Raw genomic sequence first — 16790 nt, forward strand, 5'->3', positions numbered from 1 at the left:
AATTTAGGACAAATGCCCCTAGGAAAAAAGTCAGTAGGACATCTTACTCGTAGAACTAACTGTGATGGGACAAAAAACGAGTAGGAAAAAAATATAAGGAAAAATTGCAGTTGGAAAAAATGTTTTAGGAAAAATGACTTGCCATCCTCTTGATTCAATCAGATTTAAACTTAAATCAAGAGCCTCTTAATTTGAGCGGAATTCCTTTTGATTTAAGCTTAGATCTGGTTGAATTAAGAGTCTTTTTTTTTTTCAATGTTTTCAAGAGTCTGGACTCTAGATCCAATGTGTTTTTTTTCCCAGTGTAAACAAAAAAGTTTAAGAGTGGTTCTATTGATTTTTTCGTCCAATTTCCTCTCAGAAACACCCTTTGATATTGAATTTGTGACGAAAGAAACATGAAAATTTGACATATGAGTCAGAAATTTCATGAACTATATGAACTCGGTAAATTTGAAAATTTTATTGAATATGCAATTTGATCTTCGGGGAGTTGAAACAGTTGCAAAAAATGATCACCAAGAAAGTAGGTATGCGCTGGTTTATGTGGTAAGTCAAGAGATTTGAAATCAATCTTTTTTCATCTCAAAAAGTCGTCGATTTTCCCAATTCCAATTTCTCCATATTTGCTTGTTTTTTAGATACTTCAAGAGCCACTACGCTTAATATTGCGCAGTAGGTATAATTTTTTTCTTCTTTTTTTTCTTTTTTTTAAGCTGAGAGTTAGAATATCAATCATTTTTCGTCCTCTGAGAAATCTTCAGTTCCAAAAGCTTTCAACGAATAAGAATAAGTGATCATTAAAAACTTGATCACTTTTCTTTTTTTGATCATATTGCCGGTGATATTGCGTATAGCTCTTCACCATCGTGCATTCAGTATTTCCGAAATGTCAGGAAGTATTTTTTATATTTTTTTATTACTTTTTTTGTGGAGAGAAAATACTGCACGTTCATTGCGTATATCGCATTTCACTGACGATATGCGACAGCACGACATCACGAATGGAAGCCATTTCGTTAATCAACTATAGTTGATCACATTTTTCAAATCATGTATACCAACGTTTTTATGTTTTTTACCCCCGGGTTCCGTAAAGTGTGTAGATGCCACGCAGAATTTTTTGACGTTTTGCGTCAGGGACTCTATAAAATGGTCCACATCAGCGAATGTGCTCGGAGTTGTGTTTGCTCTTTTGCTGAGCTATTTTAGAAAGCTACGTATACTTCTGGGCATTCAGCGAGGAATAACGATCAGGAAAGGTACGGTAAATCACTCTTTATGAGATCTTGATGTCTTTACTCTCAAATTTTTTTGAGCAGAATCTAGAAGTACACATGAAGAGGAGGAAAAAGAGGAAGAAGCAGAGAAAAGAGGGAGAAAAACGGAAAACAAGGTTAAAAGTACACAATAAAACACCGAGACGTTTCGGCTCAGAGCTGAGCCATTTTCAATCGGAGAAATTCGTAAAAAATAAACAAATTTTGAAAATAAACCTGAGACTTACATGATGGTGATGGTGGCCAAAATTTGAGAATAACAAATGAAACAAAATCCATTTTTATTTAAAAATAATTTTTTTCTCGGTTTTTATTCTCGAATCTTAGCACCATCAATTAGGTCTCAAATGTTTCGAAATAAGTTGTTTTTTTTTTTACTTATTTCTCCGACTGAAAATGGCTCAATTCTCAGCCGGAACGTCTCTGTGTTTTATTGTGTATTTTCAGTCTTGTTCCCCGTTTTTCCCCCTTATTTTTTCATGTGACCATTGCCACAGGCTGCTGTGTAAAATTGTGTATTTATAAATACACCAAGGTTCTTCCTTCTCAAATATAGCCTTTAGTGCGTTATTTAACGGCCCGTTTGTGTTTTTTCAGTGATTCATTGAACGATGAAAGATTAACAACATTATGTGTGATAAGTAATGCTACACGGAAAAAACGAGCTTAGGGTTGGGACCTACATGTTAGTGCTGGACACTAACGAGGGTTAGGTCAAATGGAGCCACCAAGTCAGAGTAGTGCTGGGCACTAATCAGCTCGAGGCTGGGTCACTAAGGAAGAAGTAGTGTCAAGCCCTAAAGTGACTTTGGAGCGAGCGTAAAATATGAAATGCCTCCGCCTGGGATCGAACTGGGATTGCGCCGGTGGAAGACCAGCGCGTTACCACCAGGCTATGGGAACTCCAACGTATCATGGGTGAATTTACACCTGTTAAGCGCAACTACGTTTCGCGGCATCTGATTAGCACTACTCATGTTCAGTGCCCACCTGTACTGCGTTCCGGTGTTGAGCTGTACAGCGCTTAGACGCCAGCCCTGAACTACTCCCCACTAAACGGCCAGTAGTGCTCAACACTAGTCTTGTTTTTTCCGTGTATTTCATCGGATTGTTGTGTATGTTGCCTATCCGCACTGATCGAAGAAACACCTCTTATTGAAATTTATTGCAAGAATTTTTAAATTAGTGGCAAATTTCATTGAATTGAATATTGCCTATCTTTCTGGCACATGGAGCTCATTTTATTGATTGTTTAAAATCAGCACTTGTTGACCAAATGATGTAAAAAGGTTGCGATTTCATGATAAAAAAAATTACAACTTTATTGCAATATGTTCGTTGCACTGTCCTACTTGGGTTCTTGTTCTTGGTTGCAGTTGCAGCTGCGGCAGTGCGTTGTGTGACTTGTGGATTTTCGGTGCAATGTTGGTTCTTTGGGGTTTGGTCTTGGCCCTCGCAGCAGACGTCAGTGGGCGCGCCCATGTTTTGCCAAACGGTCAAGTGGTGGAGGTCGTGGACGAGTATGCGAAAGTGCGTGACAGCACGGATCCAGCGGTAATACTAATGAAGATGTTGCATGTGTGCGGGATTTGCGATTTGACTGTTGATTCTTACGTAAAAGTTCGCAAGAAACACGATGGTGCCACTGGCTTTCTCTGAAACCATCTCCCAAGCTCAAAAACAGCTCTCAAGTTGAGGCCAAAATGGAGGGGATATCCCACGCCCACGTCTACATCAAGACAAACTCTCCATGCCAAAGATAGGGTGCGAATACATTAGCAGGGATGCCGTGTTTTCAGTTTTGTAGTCCCCAAATAAAGTGGCAGCCCTGTCAATGTATTTGCTCCCTATCTTTGCATGGAGAGTTTGTTTTGATGTAGAGGTGGACTCTCAGGATAGCGTTGGGTATCCCCTCCATTTTGATCTCAAGTTGAGAGCTTTTTTGAGCTTGGGAAATGATTTCAGAGAAAACCAGTGGCACCATCGTGTTTCTCGCGAACTTTTACAAGAGAATCAACAGTCAAATCGCAAATTCCTCACACATGCAATATCTCCGTTCTTATAAGCTGTTAAAAATTTAACCAATATCAACTCAGGACATTTTACATAAAGGCTATAATTATAGTCAGTATTATTCACTCCCATCGAGTAATGCTCGTTAAATTATGTTATTCTCCAGGGCTACACAGAAATGGATTCCTATAGAGAAACAGCAAGTTTAGCTGAACCTTGTTGTTTGGGAACGTCCCGTCTGGAGCTCACCTGTTTTACCTACATTTTTGGTTATTTTGAGAAACTCATAAATTTTATACAGTAAGATTTCCGTACACTTACATTTAATTTAATTAGGATGGAGTCAGACAAGCCCTGGTAAAAATTGGCGATAGGAGCTGCGTTTCAAAATACCATAGGAGCTCTTATAGCCGACTGAAGAAGGCGACAGAAAATCATGTAGCTGGCTGTAGAAAGTGGAAAAAACCATACGGCCGGGCTACACGAAGCGATAAAAAATTAAACAGCCGGGCTATAGTTCCTGTCGCCGGGCTTTACACTTTATTGCCTGGCTGTTGCTTTTTCGCCATCGGCTATAAAAGGCTATAAGAAATTTGTGTAAAATCCGTGTGCTTTGTGAATCCGCAAGTTTGTACGGAATCACCATGATATTTACAAAACGCACATTATATTTTCCTTTACTACATATTTGTTTTCATCAATTAAAATGAGAATAATCCATACAGAGTGTCCAAACATTTCAAAGTCATGAGTTGAACATAGCTGACTCCACGAGATTAAATATTAGAACCTAACACAAAGCGGAGCGGCGGCGCACTCGCGCCTAAAAACCTAACAGGGATACTTCACGCACTGCGCAATGCGTGAAGTATCCCTGTTAGGTTTGTAGGCGCAAATGCGTGTTTCGCGTTGGCTGCCCGCCCGCCGCGCTGCGCCGCAGCGTACCACGGCGCTTGAAGCAACTATTTGACACCAGAGGTATTGCACAGTATCGTACGAAATTGAAGGCGCTCCAACATATAAGGAATGGCAGGCATCCTTCATAAGTATGGAGCTTCCCTCGCAGAATAAATCAAGATACTACGGCCCAAAAAGAGAGCGGTAGTCCAAAAACTCACCAAGCACTAGCATCCGTAATTAGTAACGGATAACATACACTTCATCGTCAGACTGTTGCTTAATCGCCATCGGCTATAAAAGGCTATAAGAAATTGTGTTGCCGGCTGTAGAAGCTATTGAAAATCTTACAGTCGGCTGTAGGTCTATGAATGCTATTTTGGAACACAGATTCTACTGCGAATTTTTACCAGGGAGGCGGGGGAAAAATAAAATAAGATAATATATTTCAGCATAAAGAGGTTAGTTTTACATCATGTGGGGAAGAGGGTACCTGATAATTTTAAAAATGTACCCTTTTGAGAGCGATTCCAAGATAGAAAACAATAAATCTCGAATTTAAAAAAAAAAAAAAAAAAAAAAAAACACAGACCGAGTGGGTCGACAGTGTTGCCAGATATAGAAACGAATACTTTTAAACGCTTTTTATTGATATTTCAAATGATGGCTCGAAACTTTGACCCACTGTTTTGAAGAGAATTGGAAAGAGCTGAACATCGAAAACTGAGAAGTAATATTTTTTAACCCCTGAACGTTTTCTTTTTCTGCACTTCATAATGGAGAATTTGCAAGGGTCTGAAATTTGATGAATTTCCTGTTTAAGTGGAATCCTCTGAGTGAACTGAACACGAAGATACCTTGATTCATAAATTGAGCGATTATTAGAGGAGATATGACAAAATAACCGATTTGCTAAAATACATGTGTTTAGATGGGAAATGCCGCCAGATGACGTCACAAGGCGGCGCATTTTCTCACTTTTAGATCAATTTTTCTCCAATTTCCCATGTCAGAAAAAAATTATGAAAAATATTGCGAACTCAGCTCATTAGGCACTTTCAGATGAAGCAATAAAAAAATTGCGTGCAAATTCTCCATTATATCCCCAACTCAAATGCTCTTTTGCCTGACTCCGTAAACATGTGAAATATATTTCCTTCTCGTTTCCATAGGTGCGTCGAAAAAAGAGAATGCTGAAGGATAAATCAAAACTTTGGACGGGAGCTGCTGTCCCCTACGAATTTGCAAAGTCTGTGTGTAAGTGTGCGATAAAGAACTTTTTTTTAGGTTGAAATTAACTTAAGGTAAGAGAGATTTTGCAGACATAGTATAAAAAGGAGACATGGAACGAGGATAAATTTTACGATTAGGAATTACGATTCCTGGCTCATCCATAAAAGCCCATATTTGCGTAGGAAAATTAATGGCATGTATTTTATTCCTTAATGAGCCAGAAATGTTAGTTTATTCTCATAGCAAACTTTAGTCCAATTAAGGCATCAAATAACAGGATTCTGCCTCAAAATTTTACATAAAGAAAGCAATTTCCGCGAAGGGAAATTCGTAAGTCAACCTGAGAGGAAGATAAGAGAAAGAAGAAAGAGAAAAGAGAGAGAGGCTGAAGGAAAGGAGAAAGAAGAAGGGGAGAGAGTGAAGGGGAATGAGATAAAGAAAAAGAAGAAAAAACAATAAAGCAATTAACGAGGAAAACGAGGAAGATAAGAGAGAGAGGAAATGAAAATATAAAGGAAATAGTTTTTTTCGAAAGGGAACAATTACATTAAGGTCATAGTCTTCGATTTCAGTATGGACAACACGTCGAATAGTGGAATCGTCGTGAAATGGTACGCCTACTTGGTACACGCAAAAATAAGAGCTTATTGTCAAACGGGTGAATGGATATGACAATAATCGATGGAAACAGATTAACGTATTAACCGATTGATATCGATTTGATCGAGAAATAATAGTAAACCGTTTCCTTTATATTTTTTGATCCAATTATATAGATTAAAACAATCCCATTCTGTTGCCGCGGTAAATTCCAGAAAAGTTGTATTGATAAAATGGGCAAGTGTTAAAATTATAAAGCATCTGGAGGCGTGATTTCAGTCTCGGGCTTTTTATTTATTTAAAATAACAGAGAATTTCACGTTTAGAACTTTGAACGATTTTAACTCGCTCAGAAAGAGAGCTATTAATTCGAAATAAAAAATGACGATTTTCCCTGGTAAAAATTGGTAGTAAAAATCTGTGTTCCAAAATACCATAGACCTACGGCCGGCTGTAAGATTTCCAATAGCTTCTATACCCGGCTACACAATTTCTTAAAGCCTTTTATAGCCGATGGCGATTAAGCAACTCACAGCCAGGCGATAAAGTGTATGCTAAACGTCATTAATTACGGGTGCTAGGACTTAGTGAGTTTTTGGACCACTGCTCTCTTTTTGGGCCCTAGTATCTTGATTTATTTTGCGAGGAAAGCTCCGTACTTTTGATGGATGCCTGCCATTCCTAATATATTAGAGCGCCTTCAGTTTCGTATGATACTGTGCAATACCTCTGGTGTGAAATAGTTGCTTCAAGCGCCGCCGCGCCGTCGCACGCTGAGGTGCGGCAGGCGGGCAGCCAGCGCGAAACGCGCATTGGCGCCTACAAACCTAACAGGGATACTTCACGCGTTGCGCAATGCGTGAAGTATCCCTGTTAGGTTTGTAGGCGCCAGTGCGTCGCCACTCCGCCTTGTGTTAGGCTCTAACATTTAATCTGGCGGAGTCAGCGTTATTCAACTCCTGATTTTGAAATGTTTGCACATCCTGTATGGATTATTCTCGTTTTAATTGATGAAAAAAAATATGTTTTAAAGGAAAATGTAACGTGTGTTTTACAGATATTAAGGTGGTTCCGTATCAAACTTAATGATTTCCAAAGCACACGAATTGCTACACAATTTCTTATAGCCTTTTATAATCGATGGCGAAAAAGTAACATCCAGGCGATAAAGTGTAAAGCCCGGCTATTGGAACTATAGCCCGGCTGCAAAATTTTTTATCGCTTCGTATAGCCCGGCCGTATGATTTTCTCCGCATTCTACAGCCAGCTATATGATTTTCTGTAGCCTTCTTTAGCCGGCTATAAGAATTCCTATGGTATTTTGAAACGCAGCTCTTATTGCCAATTTTTACCAGGGAATTCTCATGACTTTCGAACGATTTATCACAAAAAGGGGGCTGCCATTTAAATAAATATTGGGAGACTCCCTCCTTTAAAGACCCCCAACATCTGAATACAGTAAAAAGTATTTCTCATGAATTGAAGGAAATATACCCACGATTTTAAACCTAGTGCACTTTAAAAAGGGGGAGCGGTTCAGACTAACGCATCAGATCACCCTGTACACGCACATGAAGTGTTGATGAAGAAACATGTAATTGATTGTTTTGGTTTATAATTTTTCGAGTACCACAGTGTCTGATTGGCATACACTTGGTACTTACATTGGTCCAAGAGAACGCATGGTTAAAACGAACGACAGTTTAGGCTTTCAGTCTTTAGATTTTTCAAAATCGCGATAAGGCGGGTTCATGTTGCATGTTCAACCTGAACATTTGTTTTCGTATACATTGGCGGATTCAGCATTTTGACAACACCGAGTTTTCTCCATTAAACCTATTTAAATTTATTGATTCTTGGAGGGGCCAGGTGCTCCAACAACAATCGAATACTTAACATAGGTTTAAATGGAGAAAACCGGATGTTGCCAAATTGCTAGATCCGCTTCTGTTCAAATATTTCAAAGATACTCATAAAATATGCTAACGAGATGATGCGAGCTTCTTTCTATTTTTGTTTATACATTCAGGGAGTTCCCCTGCCCGCGAATATGAGACAATGATAGAGGCCATGGAGGAGATTATGCAGGAAACCTGCCTTCGATTTAAGGAAAGGAGCGGAGAGGAGGATTTTGTGCGCATTGATTTCCAAGGAGCAAAAGAGTAAGTTCTGTCACTTAACATTCAGACTTAATTTTTTCAGCGCAAGAGTCATTTTCATATTCGCTCCTCGAGAGGATTTCAGTGGCGAGACGGGAATGATCGATTATCGATATTTTCCCATTTAAAGCTGTGGTATAATGAATTGATTATTAAGGTGCTCGTTGCGAACACCCTGTTATCAATCCTTTACCATAGGTTTAGAGGGTAGATCAATCTATGCATCGCAAAACACGTCACGCCACTGGAGGATTTCAGATTGAGGTTTATTGTGAACGAATTTAAACCAAAGCTGTCAGAACTATAAAAAAGCATGATGTTTTTGCCTCTGATTTGATCACGTCTTGAACAGCTTGGAAGTTGCTGAGAATAATCGATGATATGCACATATATGTCGAAGGCAAAAAGTTGAATCAGGCATTTTATCAAATGTCTAGGCAGACAGTCGAATTCACAGAGGTTACGAGGTTTCTTATGTTTTCATGGAGACTTCTCGAATTTTCAATATTTTAAGAGAGAAAATCCGTAAAAGTACAGACTGTAATTGCATTTCCCGTTCAAAATTGCTCCTCACATTTCTCTAAATGTCCAAATTGTGAAATATGTCTATTTTATTAAATGCTGTGTATTTTGAGATGAATGTGTAATGCAGGACTAGAGACAACTTATTTATCATTGTATGAAGCACATTTCTGCAGAGAATTCCTTCCCACATGATCAGAGTATTATTTTGTCTACAGCTAGTCAATAAAATAATCAGAATTTCAGTCGAAGTAAGAGTATGTGACTATTTGCCTAGGCATTTCACTAAATGCCTGATTTGACTATTTGCCCTCGACATATATACATATCGACGGTGAAACTACCAAACCACGTACCTCGGTTTGCGACGTCGCAGACTTCCTGTCATACTTTATTATTTAAATGAAAAGCTACTTAACGTCCAGTCTTGAAAATTTCCGTGATTTTTCCTCTTCGTGCGGAGAAAATTCTGTGAAAATTTCAAGGAATGATATTGATTTGGTCTACTTCAAAAAAAAATGAAATGTGAGCGGAGATTTTTAAACACCGCAAACGAGATACGTGGTTTGGTAGTTTCACCGTCGATATTTAAAAGCATCCTCACGCCTCGAATTAATGCAAAATTATTCCCGTTTAGCTATCACATGTCATATGACGGTAGATGCGGCGGCGAGCAACCGATAAGTTTATTCCATCAGGAGTATGAGAAACCGGCGTTTTTGCACGAAATGGGGCACACTATAGGTCTGAAACATGAGCACCAGCGCCCGGACAGAGACCACTACATCGAGATTATACACGAGAACCTGGTAAGTAGTAGTGCCTAGAGTATACCTGTATACGGGCGACTATTGTCATCTCAATCCTTTTACGCAATCAGACGCTGAATTTAGCAGCTGAATGTGGAAGTCAACAATCATCGCCCAACGGCTGAAATTTAGCAAATTCGAGTTATTTTCATCCAGATGTGTATCAAATCTAGGTACTCGAATAGTTCAGACGAATCCAACATTAGTCCGATGGTCGCTGAAAATCGTTGCTGAATTGGACACATTTCTATCAAACGGAACTAAGCGCCAATTTGAGTCCCTTTTGAGGAATTTAAAATACCGGATAGCGCGTTCCGTCAAACGGACCTAAGCGCCATGGAAAAGCATTACGAGTATAGGACGGAATAAGCCGGACGCCCGATTCCGCCGCCGCGCCAATCCAAGCCCCCCTTTACCTTCCTCACCCTATGGCGCTTAGGTCCATTTGATAGAAATACGTCCAATTTTGCGCGTCACGCGCAAAATTCAGGCATCGGGCCGATGACTTTCACATTCAAGCCACATTCAGCTCCCACATTCAGCGTGTAATTGAAGCAACAGAAAAAGTGTGCCGCTCTCTGATTGGTTGGCTATCATGAAGCAACAAAGTTGGCCCAATGAAACCAAACCCCAGTCCCTCCGCGGTAGCACGCACCATGTTACGTGGATGATGTCATAAATCGAATTTTTCAAGGCGCAATATCTTGGCCAATATTCAACGTAGGAAGTTGCTGTTTGGACAGATTTTCTTATTTTTAGCTAATCCATACAAGAATCAAGTATCAACATATGATTCTATTACCAGCGCAACTGGCCCATTCTACGTCACTGCGCAGTAGAGTTCCAAAACTCGTCTTCGGCAATGACTGGCCGCAGTGTAGATTGGTCTTGCTTGATTTTTTAACGAAGAAATAATAAGATCGGTCGAAGAAGTCAAGTTGCTTGATTTTTTCTTGAAACTTGGCTTTTGGCGATTACGCCCCTCTTCAAATAAGCAGGCTGTCAGGCCTAGAATCGACATTTATTATGGACTTAGATAGAGAAGAAAGGAAGCTGTCGACTTGCGAGAATCCATGCACTGCAAATTCTTCTACGGAAGATTCAAAGCCAAAGCAAAATATTTTGAATGTGAGAGCGCAGAGTTTCAACTTTATCTTTGGCATTACATCTTGGGTAAAGGAACAAATTTAAAGGCCCCTTCTCCATCGTTTCAATTTGATGTGGCGTGGCTTGTTTCGTCTCTGTCTTACGGGGCCCAAATATTACTTCCATCTTTTTTAAATGCTTACCTTGAGTCCCTTTTCTTTTAACTCATTCAAGAGTTGATGAAATCGCAAATTGTAGTTTACTAACTTATTTGATCACTTCTGTTGCAGGGACCGGGCGTTTATAAGGACTTTGAAAAATTTGACATAAATAAAATAAATTTATTTGGAGAGCCATTCGATGTTGACTCCATAATGATGTATCATGACACAATGTGCTCACGGGTAAATATCCATATGCTTTTATCTTAAAACTGTTACATTATTATATTATATTAAAATAATAATAAGATGTAAATTCAATTTAAAGACTGATCGAATGAAAAGGATTGGATTGGACTCTCTGAAATCATTGACGTTGCGTATAAATTAAAAAAAAAAGAAAAATAAAGAAAAATTTATACATCAAAAGTCTGGGATACAATTTCATAGATTTGCGCTATTCGAGACTTTTCAAGTTTGAATCGCGTATCCTGAAAATCCACAACCCAGGTAACACCTTCTACTAACCTTAGAATGCTCCTTTGAATAGGAATATAGGCAAGCTGTACTACAGAATGAATACGTACTTTATTGGAACATATCGCAATAATTTTCGCGCCTTCCAATGGGAGAATACGCAATTTGCCTTTCATACGGAAAATTGCGACTTTCAAATGATCCGGGTTCCAAATGTATCTCTTGTGTGCAACCTCCCCCCTTCATTCACTGAATTCAAACTGATGAGCTTTATACAAGAATCAAGGACGCTTCTTGTCAACATGTAGAGCTAGGGTTAACTATTTTTTTTCCATTGGTTACTTTTTTCCCCGCAAACATTTTTGTAAAACATATCGGTGGTTTTTTCCTGTTTAGAATCCCAAGGAGTTAAAAACGATAAAGTCAAAATGGGGACGTAGCCTATCAAGAACAACAAAAGGACAATTAAACTCAAAATTCAGCGCTGGTGATGTGAAACGAGTCCGAGAACTCTACCGGTGTGCAGGAGACGGTGAGTCACCGGATACTCAACATGAGTTGTTTCCTCCAACAATGGCAACACAGCACAGCCCAGTCGTGGCACTGGCACCGACACCATAACTACACGTACCTTGCTTATTTGAGTTTTCAGTTGCGGTTTCAAAAGCTTTTAAAAGTAACGGAGCGACGGATTTCAGAAAAAAATTGTAACAACTTTCATTGAACTACAAACTTTATCCGCCCTAACTCCGGCCTTAGTTTGACATTTGCGGGTGCCTTCACACCAAATTTTCATTTAACACTCTTCTATACTTTGAAATGAAGAACTCAATTGAGGTATTGCATGATCCAGGAATTGCCGTGAATAGTAGTCCAGTCAATAGAGCACATACAGGGGCTAAGTAGAGACAATTTCTGAGGAAACGTTCTGATATACTATTCCTATGTATTTTTCATCGCTGAATCTAGATTTCATATAAATTTGCGAACAGATTTGAGGCGAGCCAAAGCCGCCATCTTGAAAAAATGGCCGAAATTTGCGTCTTTCGGCCAAAAAACCGAAATAACTCGTAAATCTAAATTAAAGTACATATAATTTTCATTAAAACGAGTCCAAGATGGTTAAGATCGGAGGATAACAAATGCCGTTACAGCGTTGCAAAGTTTCAGGCAATTATTGAAGTTAGGCAATTTTCGTAACTCTCCCTGCAAATAGAGAGTTTTCAAGGCAATTAATCATTAAAACGTAGTAAGTGTAAATATGAATGATAAAAGGAGTGTAATTTTGAGTTCTTGACTTTCAAGAACGGCAGTGGATAGGGGGGGTCCGTATAAGCGCAGCTGCATTTGAGGGCGTTTTCAAAACAGCCACGTTCCGATACCCGGATTATCGTTTTGCAAAGTTCCTATTATTATGTTTTATTTCCTACCATTTGTTCGTTTTCAATTCTCCTATAAAAACTACTCATTTGCTGAATACACATCTGGCTAGAGCGCACTTAAGCTATGCATTCACGACTGCAAAAATGTTAATAGAAATCGAAAAGGCCAGCGTGCATGAAGGCAATTTCAATTGTAATCTTCCGTCGCATTTCTAAGGCGCAATGATACAACTATTTGAACTCTCCGGTATGCGGTATCACGCCGCGTTTGAAGGCGTTTTCAAAACAGCCAAGATCCGATACCCGGATTATCGTTTTGCATAATTCATATTCTTTACCACTTGTTTCTTTTTAATCCTCGTATAAAAACCACCCATTTCCTATATACAATTGTAGCTGGAGCGCACTGAAGCTATGCATTCATGACTGCAAAAATTTCAAAGGAAATCGACAAGCCCAGCGTGTATGAAAGATATTTCAATTGTGATCTTCCGTCGCATTTCTAAGGCGCAATGATACAACTATTTGAACTCTCCGGAATGCGTGAGGTATCACGCCGCGTTTGATGGCGTTTTCAAAACAGCCAAGTTCCGATACCCGGATAATCGTTTTGCATACTTTATATTCTTTTGCGTTATATTCCGTACCAATTGTTTATTTTTAATCCTCGTATAAAAACCACCCATTTGCTAAATACAATTCTACCTGGAGCGCACTTCAGCTATGCATTCACGACTGCAAAATTGTCAAAGGAAATCGACAAGGCCAGCGTGTATGAAGGCTATTTCAGTTGAGGCCACTGCACCAAGAACAGCCTATAACTGGAAACCGCGTTTTGAGAAAAACGTATTTAAAGTTTTGTTTTTGATGTATTGCGCAGACTTTTCTATGCAGGTACCCTGTTTTTGTGTTTTTGGGTGACCTAACCCTTCAATTGAAGGATGCCGGTAGATTTTGCGATAAATTTTGGGTTTACACTCTATTGTATTTAATTTGAAAAAGCGATTTATAGGCCATTATTACGCTCAACAGTCATTTTGGTGGCAATATGAGTATAGTATAGTATGGTATAGTATAAATCATTTTAATCACGCATGATTAACACTTGTTTCTTTTTAATCCTCGTATAAAAACCACCCATTTCCTATATACAATTGTAGCTGGAGCGCACTGAAGCTATGCATTCATGACTGCAAAAATGTCAAAGGAAATCGACAAGCCCAGCGTGTATGAAGGATATTTCAATTGTAATCTTCCGTCGCATTTCTAAGGCGCAATGATACAACTATTTGAACTCTCCGGAATGCGTGAGGTATCACGCCGCATTTGAAGGCTATTTGCCTCGAGTTTATATTGAAGGCTGGCTATTCGCCAGCACGACTTCAGGAACAAAATCAAGGCGGAATAAAAAGCAAGGGGTTTAAGTCAGGTAGTCAGGAACAAAAGCAAGCGGAATAAAAAGCAAGGGGTTTAGTTCATTTTTGTGGCAATAAAAGGCACTAACCTTCTATATTTTATAGTCATTTTCCTTTCAATTATAAGCCCCGATTTCCGAAAAAAATTAATAGAGACGGAATAGCTTTCTTTAACCTAGGTTATTTGAGCTACGAGGTTCCAACTGTCGCAATGCCGGTTTGGCTGAAATTTCAGTATATTTTTCATGTCAAGATGTTCGCGAAACACTTCTCGTATTCGATACATCGGACAGGTGAGATTGTATTGACATCGATTGGTTCAATCTTCAACATGTAAACATACCCTCAAAAGTCACTTTAGAAATCCGATGGAACGCGTCTTTCGTGATAGATGTTTAGTCTTTTGAGTACCAAATGGCAATTGAAAGTGGAATTGTTAGAAATTTGCTCATTTTCAGCTTTTCTAGCTTAAGTCCTAAAATTTTGTTTGAGGTTATGTTCTACTGTTTTGAACCAAATGATACATCGAACCACTATGGAATACGATCCATAAAATCTGTACCTCGATATTCGTCACAGTGGCTTGTTTTCCCGTGGATGGCCATATTTTCCTTTAGGAATAAGCATCCGCTTATCTTTCTCTCTCCCTTGCTCTTTTCAGGAAAAACACAAAAGCCAAGATTTCCGTTCGATATTGTTTGTTCATTTACCGATCATGATTGCAACTTCAAAGGGCTCCGCAGCGCTTGGTCTTGGATTGAAGAAAAATCTACTACATGGTCTCGTTCTAAGCGCGGTGGGTTATAATATTTTATGACACAGTGACTAAATTCCACTTTTTTTATATAGATTTACGCACAGCTTGGATCGTATTCGATACATCAAACAGGTGAGATTGTATCGATATCAATTTGCTCAACGTGTGAACGTAGCCTCAAAAGTCAATTGAGTAATCTGAGGGAGCGGGTTTTTGTGATTTTCTATACTTCTGAGTGCAAAATGGCAATGAAGAGTGAAAAAAAAATTTTTTTTTTCCTCTCCAAAATCTTCTTTCACAAAAAATATTGCAGAAAATTTCAAGGGCTATTTTAATTTCGTCAATCGTATTGAAACGCTTAGCTCTGGCGCTCTTTCCCAATTCGGGAAACAACCAAAAGACACAGGGTGCGATTTCTGGACTGAAGGGAAGGGAGGGTGCGGAAGGCAATCCCATACCCATGTTTATCAGTGGCGTGGCGTCCTTTGCTATATATCGATAGATCTGCCATGTAAACCTATGGAAAATGATCGATAAACAGGGTGTTTGCAGCGAATACCTTAACGATCAGTTCTTCACCGTACCTTCAAATAGGGAAATATCGATAATCGATCATTCACGCTTCGGCACTGATGTTCATCCATGAATTCTTGAGGCGATTCGATGGACGCCATATTTTGTGTCAGAACGGCATGCGATATATCGCATCAATTGGTTCAATTTTTTCAGCTACCCGTCATTTTTCTCCAATTTTGAGATCGCAATTCTGTTGTCAGAGAGACTTAAGCACTCACTTACCAATTTTAATAAAGAAATTCAACGTAATAAAGGCGTGGTTTTTTTAGAGAGAAAACATTGCATTCGATACTGATATCGAAACTGCACTCGAATATGATATTTTCTTTCTAAAAAAAAACACGCCTTTATTACGTTGAATTTCTTTATTAAAATTGGTAAGTGAGTGCTTAAGTCTCCTGACAACAGAATTGCGATCTCAAAATTGGAGAAAAATGACGAGTAGCTGAAAAAATGGAACCAATTGATGCGGTTTATAGCATGCTGTTCTGACACAAAATATGGCGTCCATCAAATCACCTTAACAGTAAAGGGGCCGTGCGTTGAAGCAGGCGTTGTCGCGGTGAAAAACAAAGTCTCCTTCATATCGGACCGCTTTTTGGAAAAATGCTTTCGCAATTTTTGCAAGACTGAGTCAACTTTGGCATGAATCTGTTTAAACTTATTTTTCAATGAAACCGTTTAATTTTAAAACTTGTTTTTCTCTTGTAAAAAGTCATAGAAATCCTAGAAGGGTCTACCGGACACGTAATTTAAAATGTGTCGTCATTTTCAAAATGTGTCTCAGTCAAAAAGTTACAGAGCTTACTTTGGTCTTGTTTTATTGGTCTTGGTTTTCACTAAGACTTTATCCCCACACAAACTGCACTTTGATATCTGCTGTCTCTCGCCTTGTGGAAAAAAGGGTCAGTACTTTTGGGACAAGATTGCGCGCTGAGGAGTGGATTTTAGACTGTTTCAGTGGCGTGGCGTGCTTTGCGATATATCGATTGTTATGCCATTTACATCTACGGAAAAGGATCGATAGTCAGGAAGTTCGCAGCGAACACCTTTATAATCGATTATTTACGATAGGTTTAAATGGTAGAACAATCGATACATCGCAAAGCACGCCACTGTTTTTGTGAGCTCACCGTGATTTTCGTGTGCGCTTTTACTCGTATAAAATCGATCTATTCACTTAGCTATATCTATTCCATACAACACTGCCGTGCTATAAGTAAAATCGCAGTATGATGAATTCGAATTCGCCGTATTCGAATGTTGCCTAATTTCCTCTCAGAAAATATTCACTTTTGAAGGAGTTATGAATATTTTACCTTGACATTTTCAGGATTTTTGGATCAAATTACGAACCAAATCTTCTGTAAAATCGGAAGATAAATATTCACACATTTCCCTGAAAATCTGTGATTTGTCGAAG

General features: G+C 38.9%; 1 protein-coding gene across 1 annotated transcript; it reads left to right on the forward strand.

Moving 5' to 3' along the window:
* The first annotated feature begins 5355 nt into the window (after nucleotides 1-5355).
* Nucleotides 5356-15008, forward strand: LOC109040682 (astacin-like metalloprotease toxin 5). The gene is made up of 4 exons (XM_072301703.1): nucleotides 5356-5447; nucleotides 8053-8185; nucleotides 9342-11769; nucleotides 14696-15008. Exons 1-3 carry the CDS (start codon nucleotides 5381-5383, stop codon nucleotides 9529-9531), a joined length of 390 nt encoding a protein of 129 aa, XP_072157804.1. The 5' UTR covers nucleotides 5356-5380; the 3' UTR covers nucleotides 9532-11769; nucleotides 14696-15008.
* The last annotated feature ends 1782 nt before the right edge of the window (nucleotides 15009-16790 follow it).

Source organism: Bemisia tabaci, chromosome 6 (genome assembly GCF_918797505.1).
Source record: "Bemisia tabaci chromosome 6, PGI_BMITA_v3".
NCBI classification, from domain to species: Eukaryota; Metazoa; Arthropoda; class Insecta; order Hemiptera; family Aleyrodidae; genus Bemisia; species Bemisia tabaci.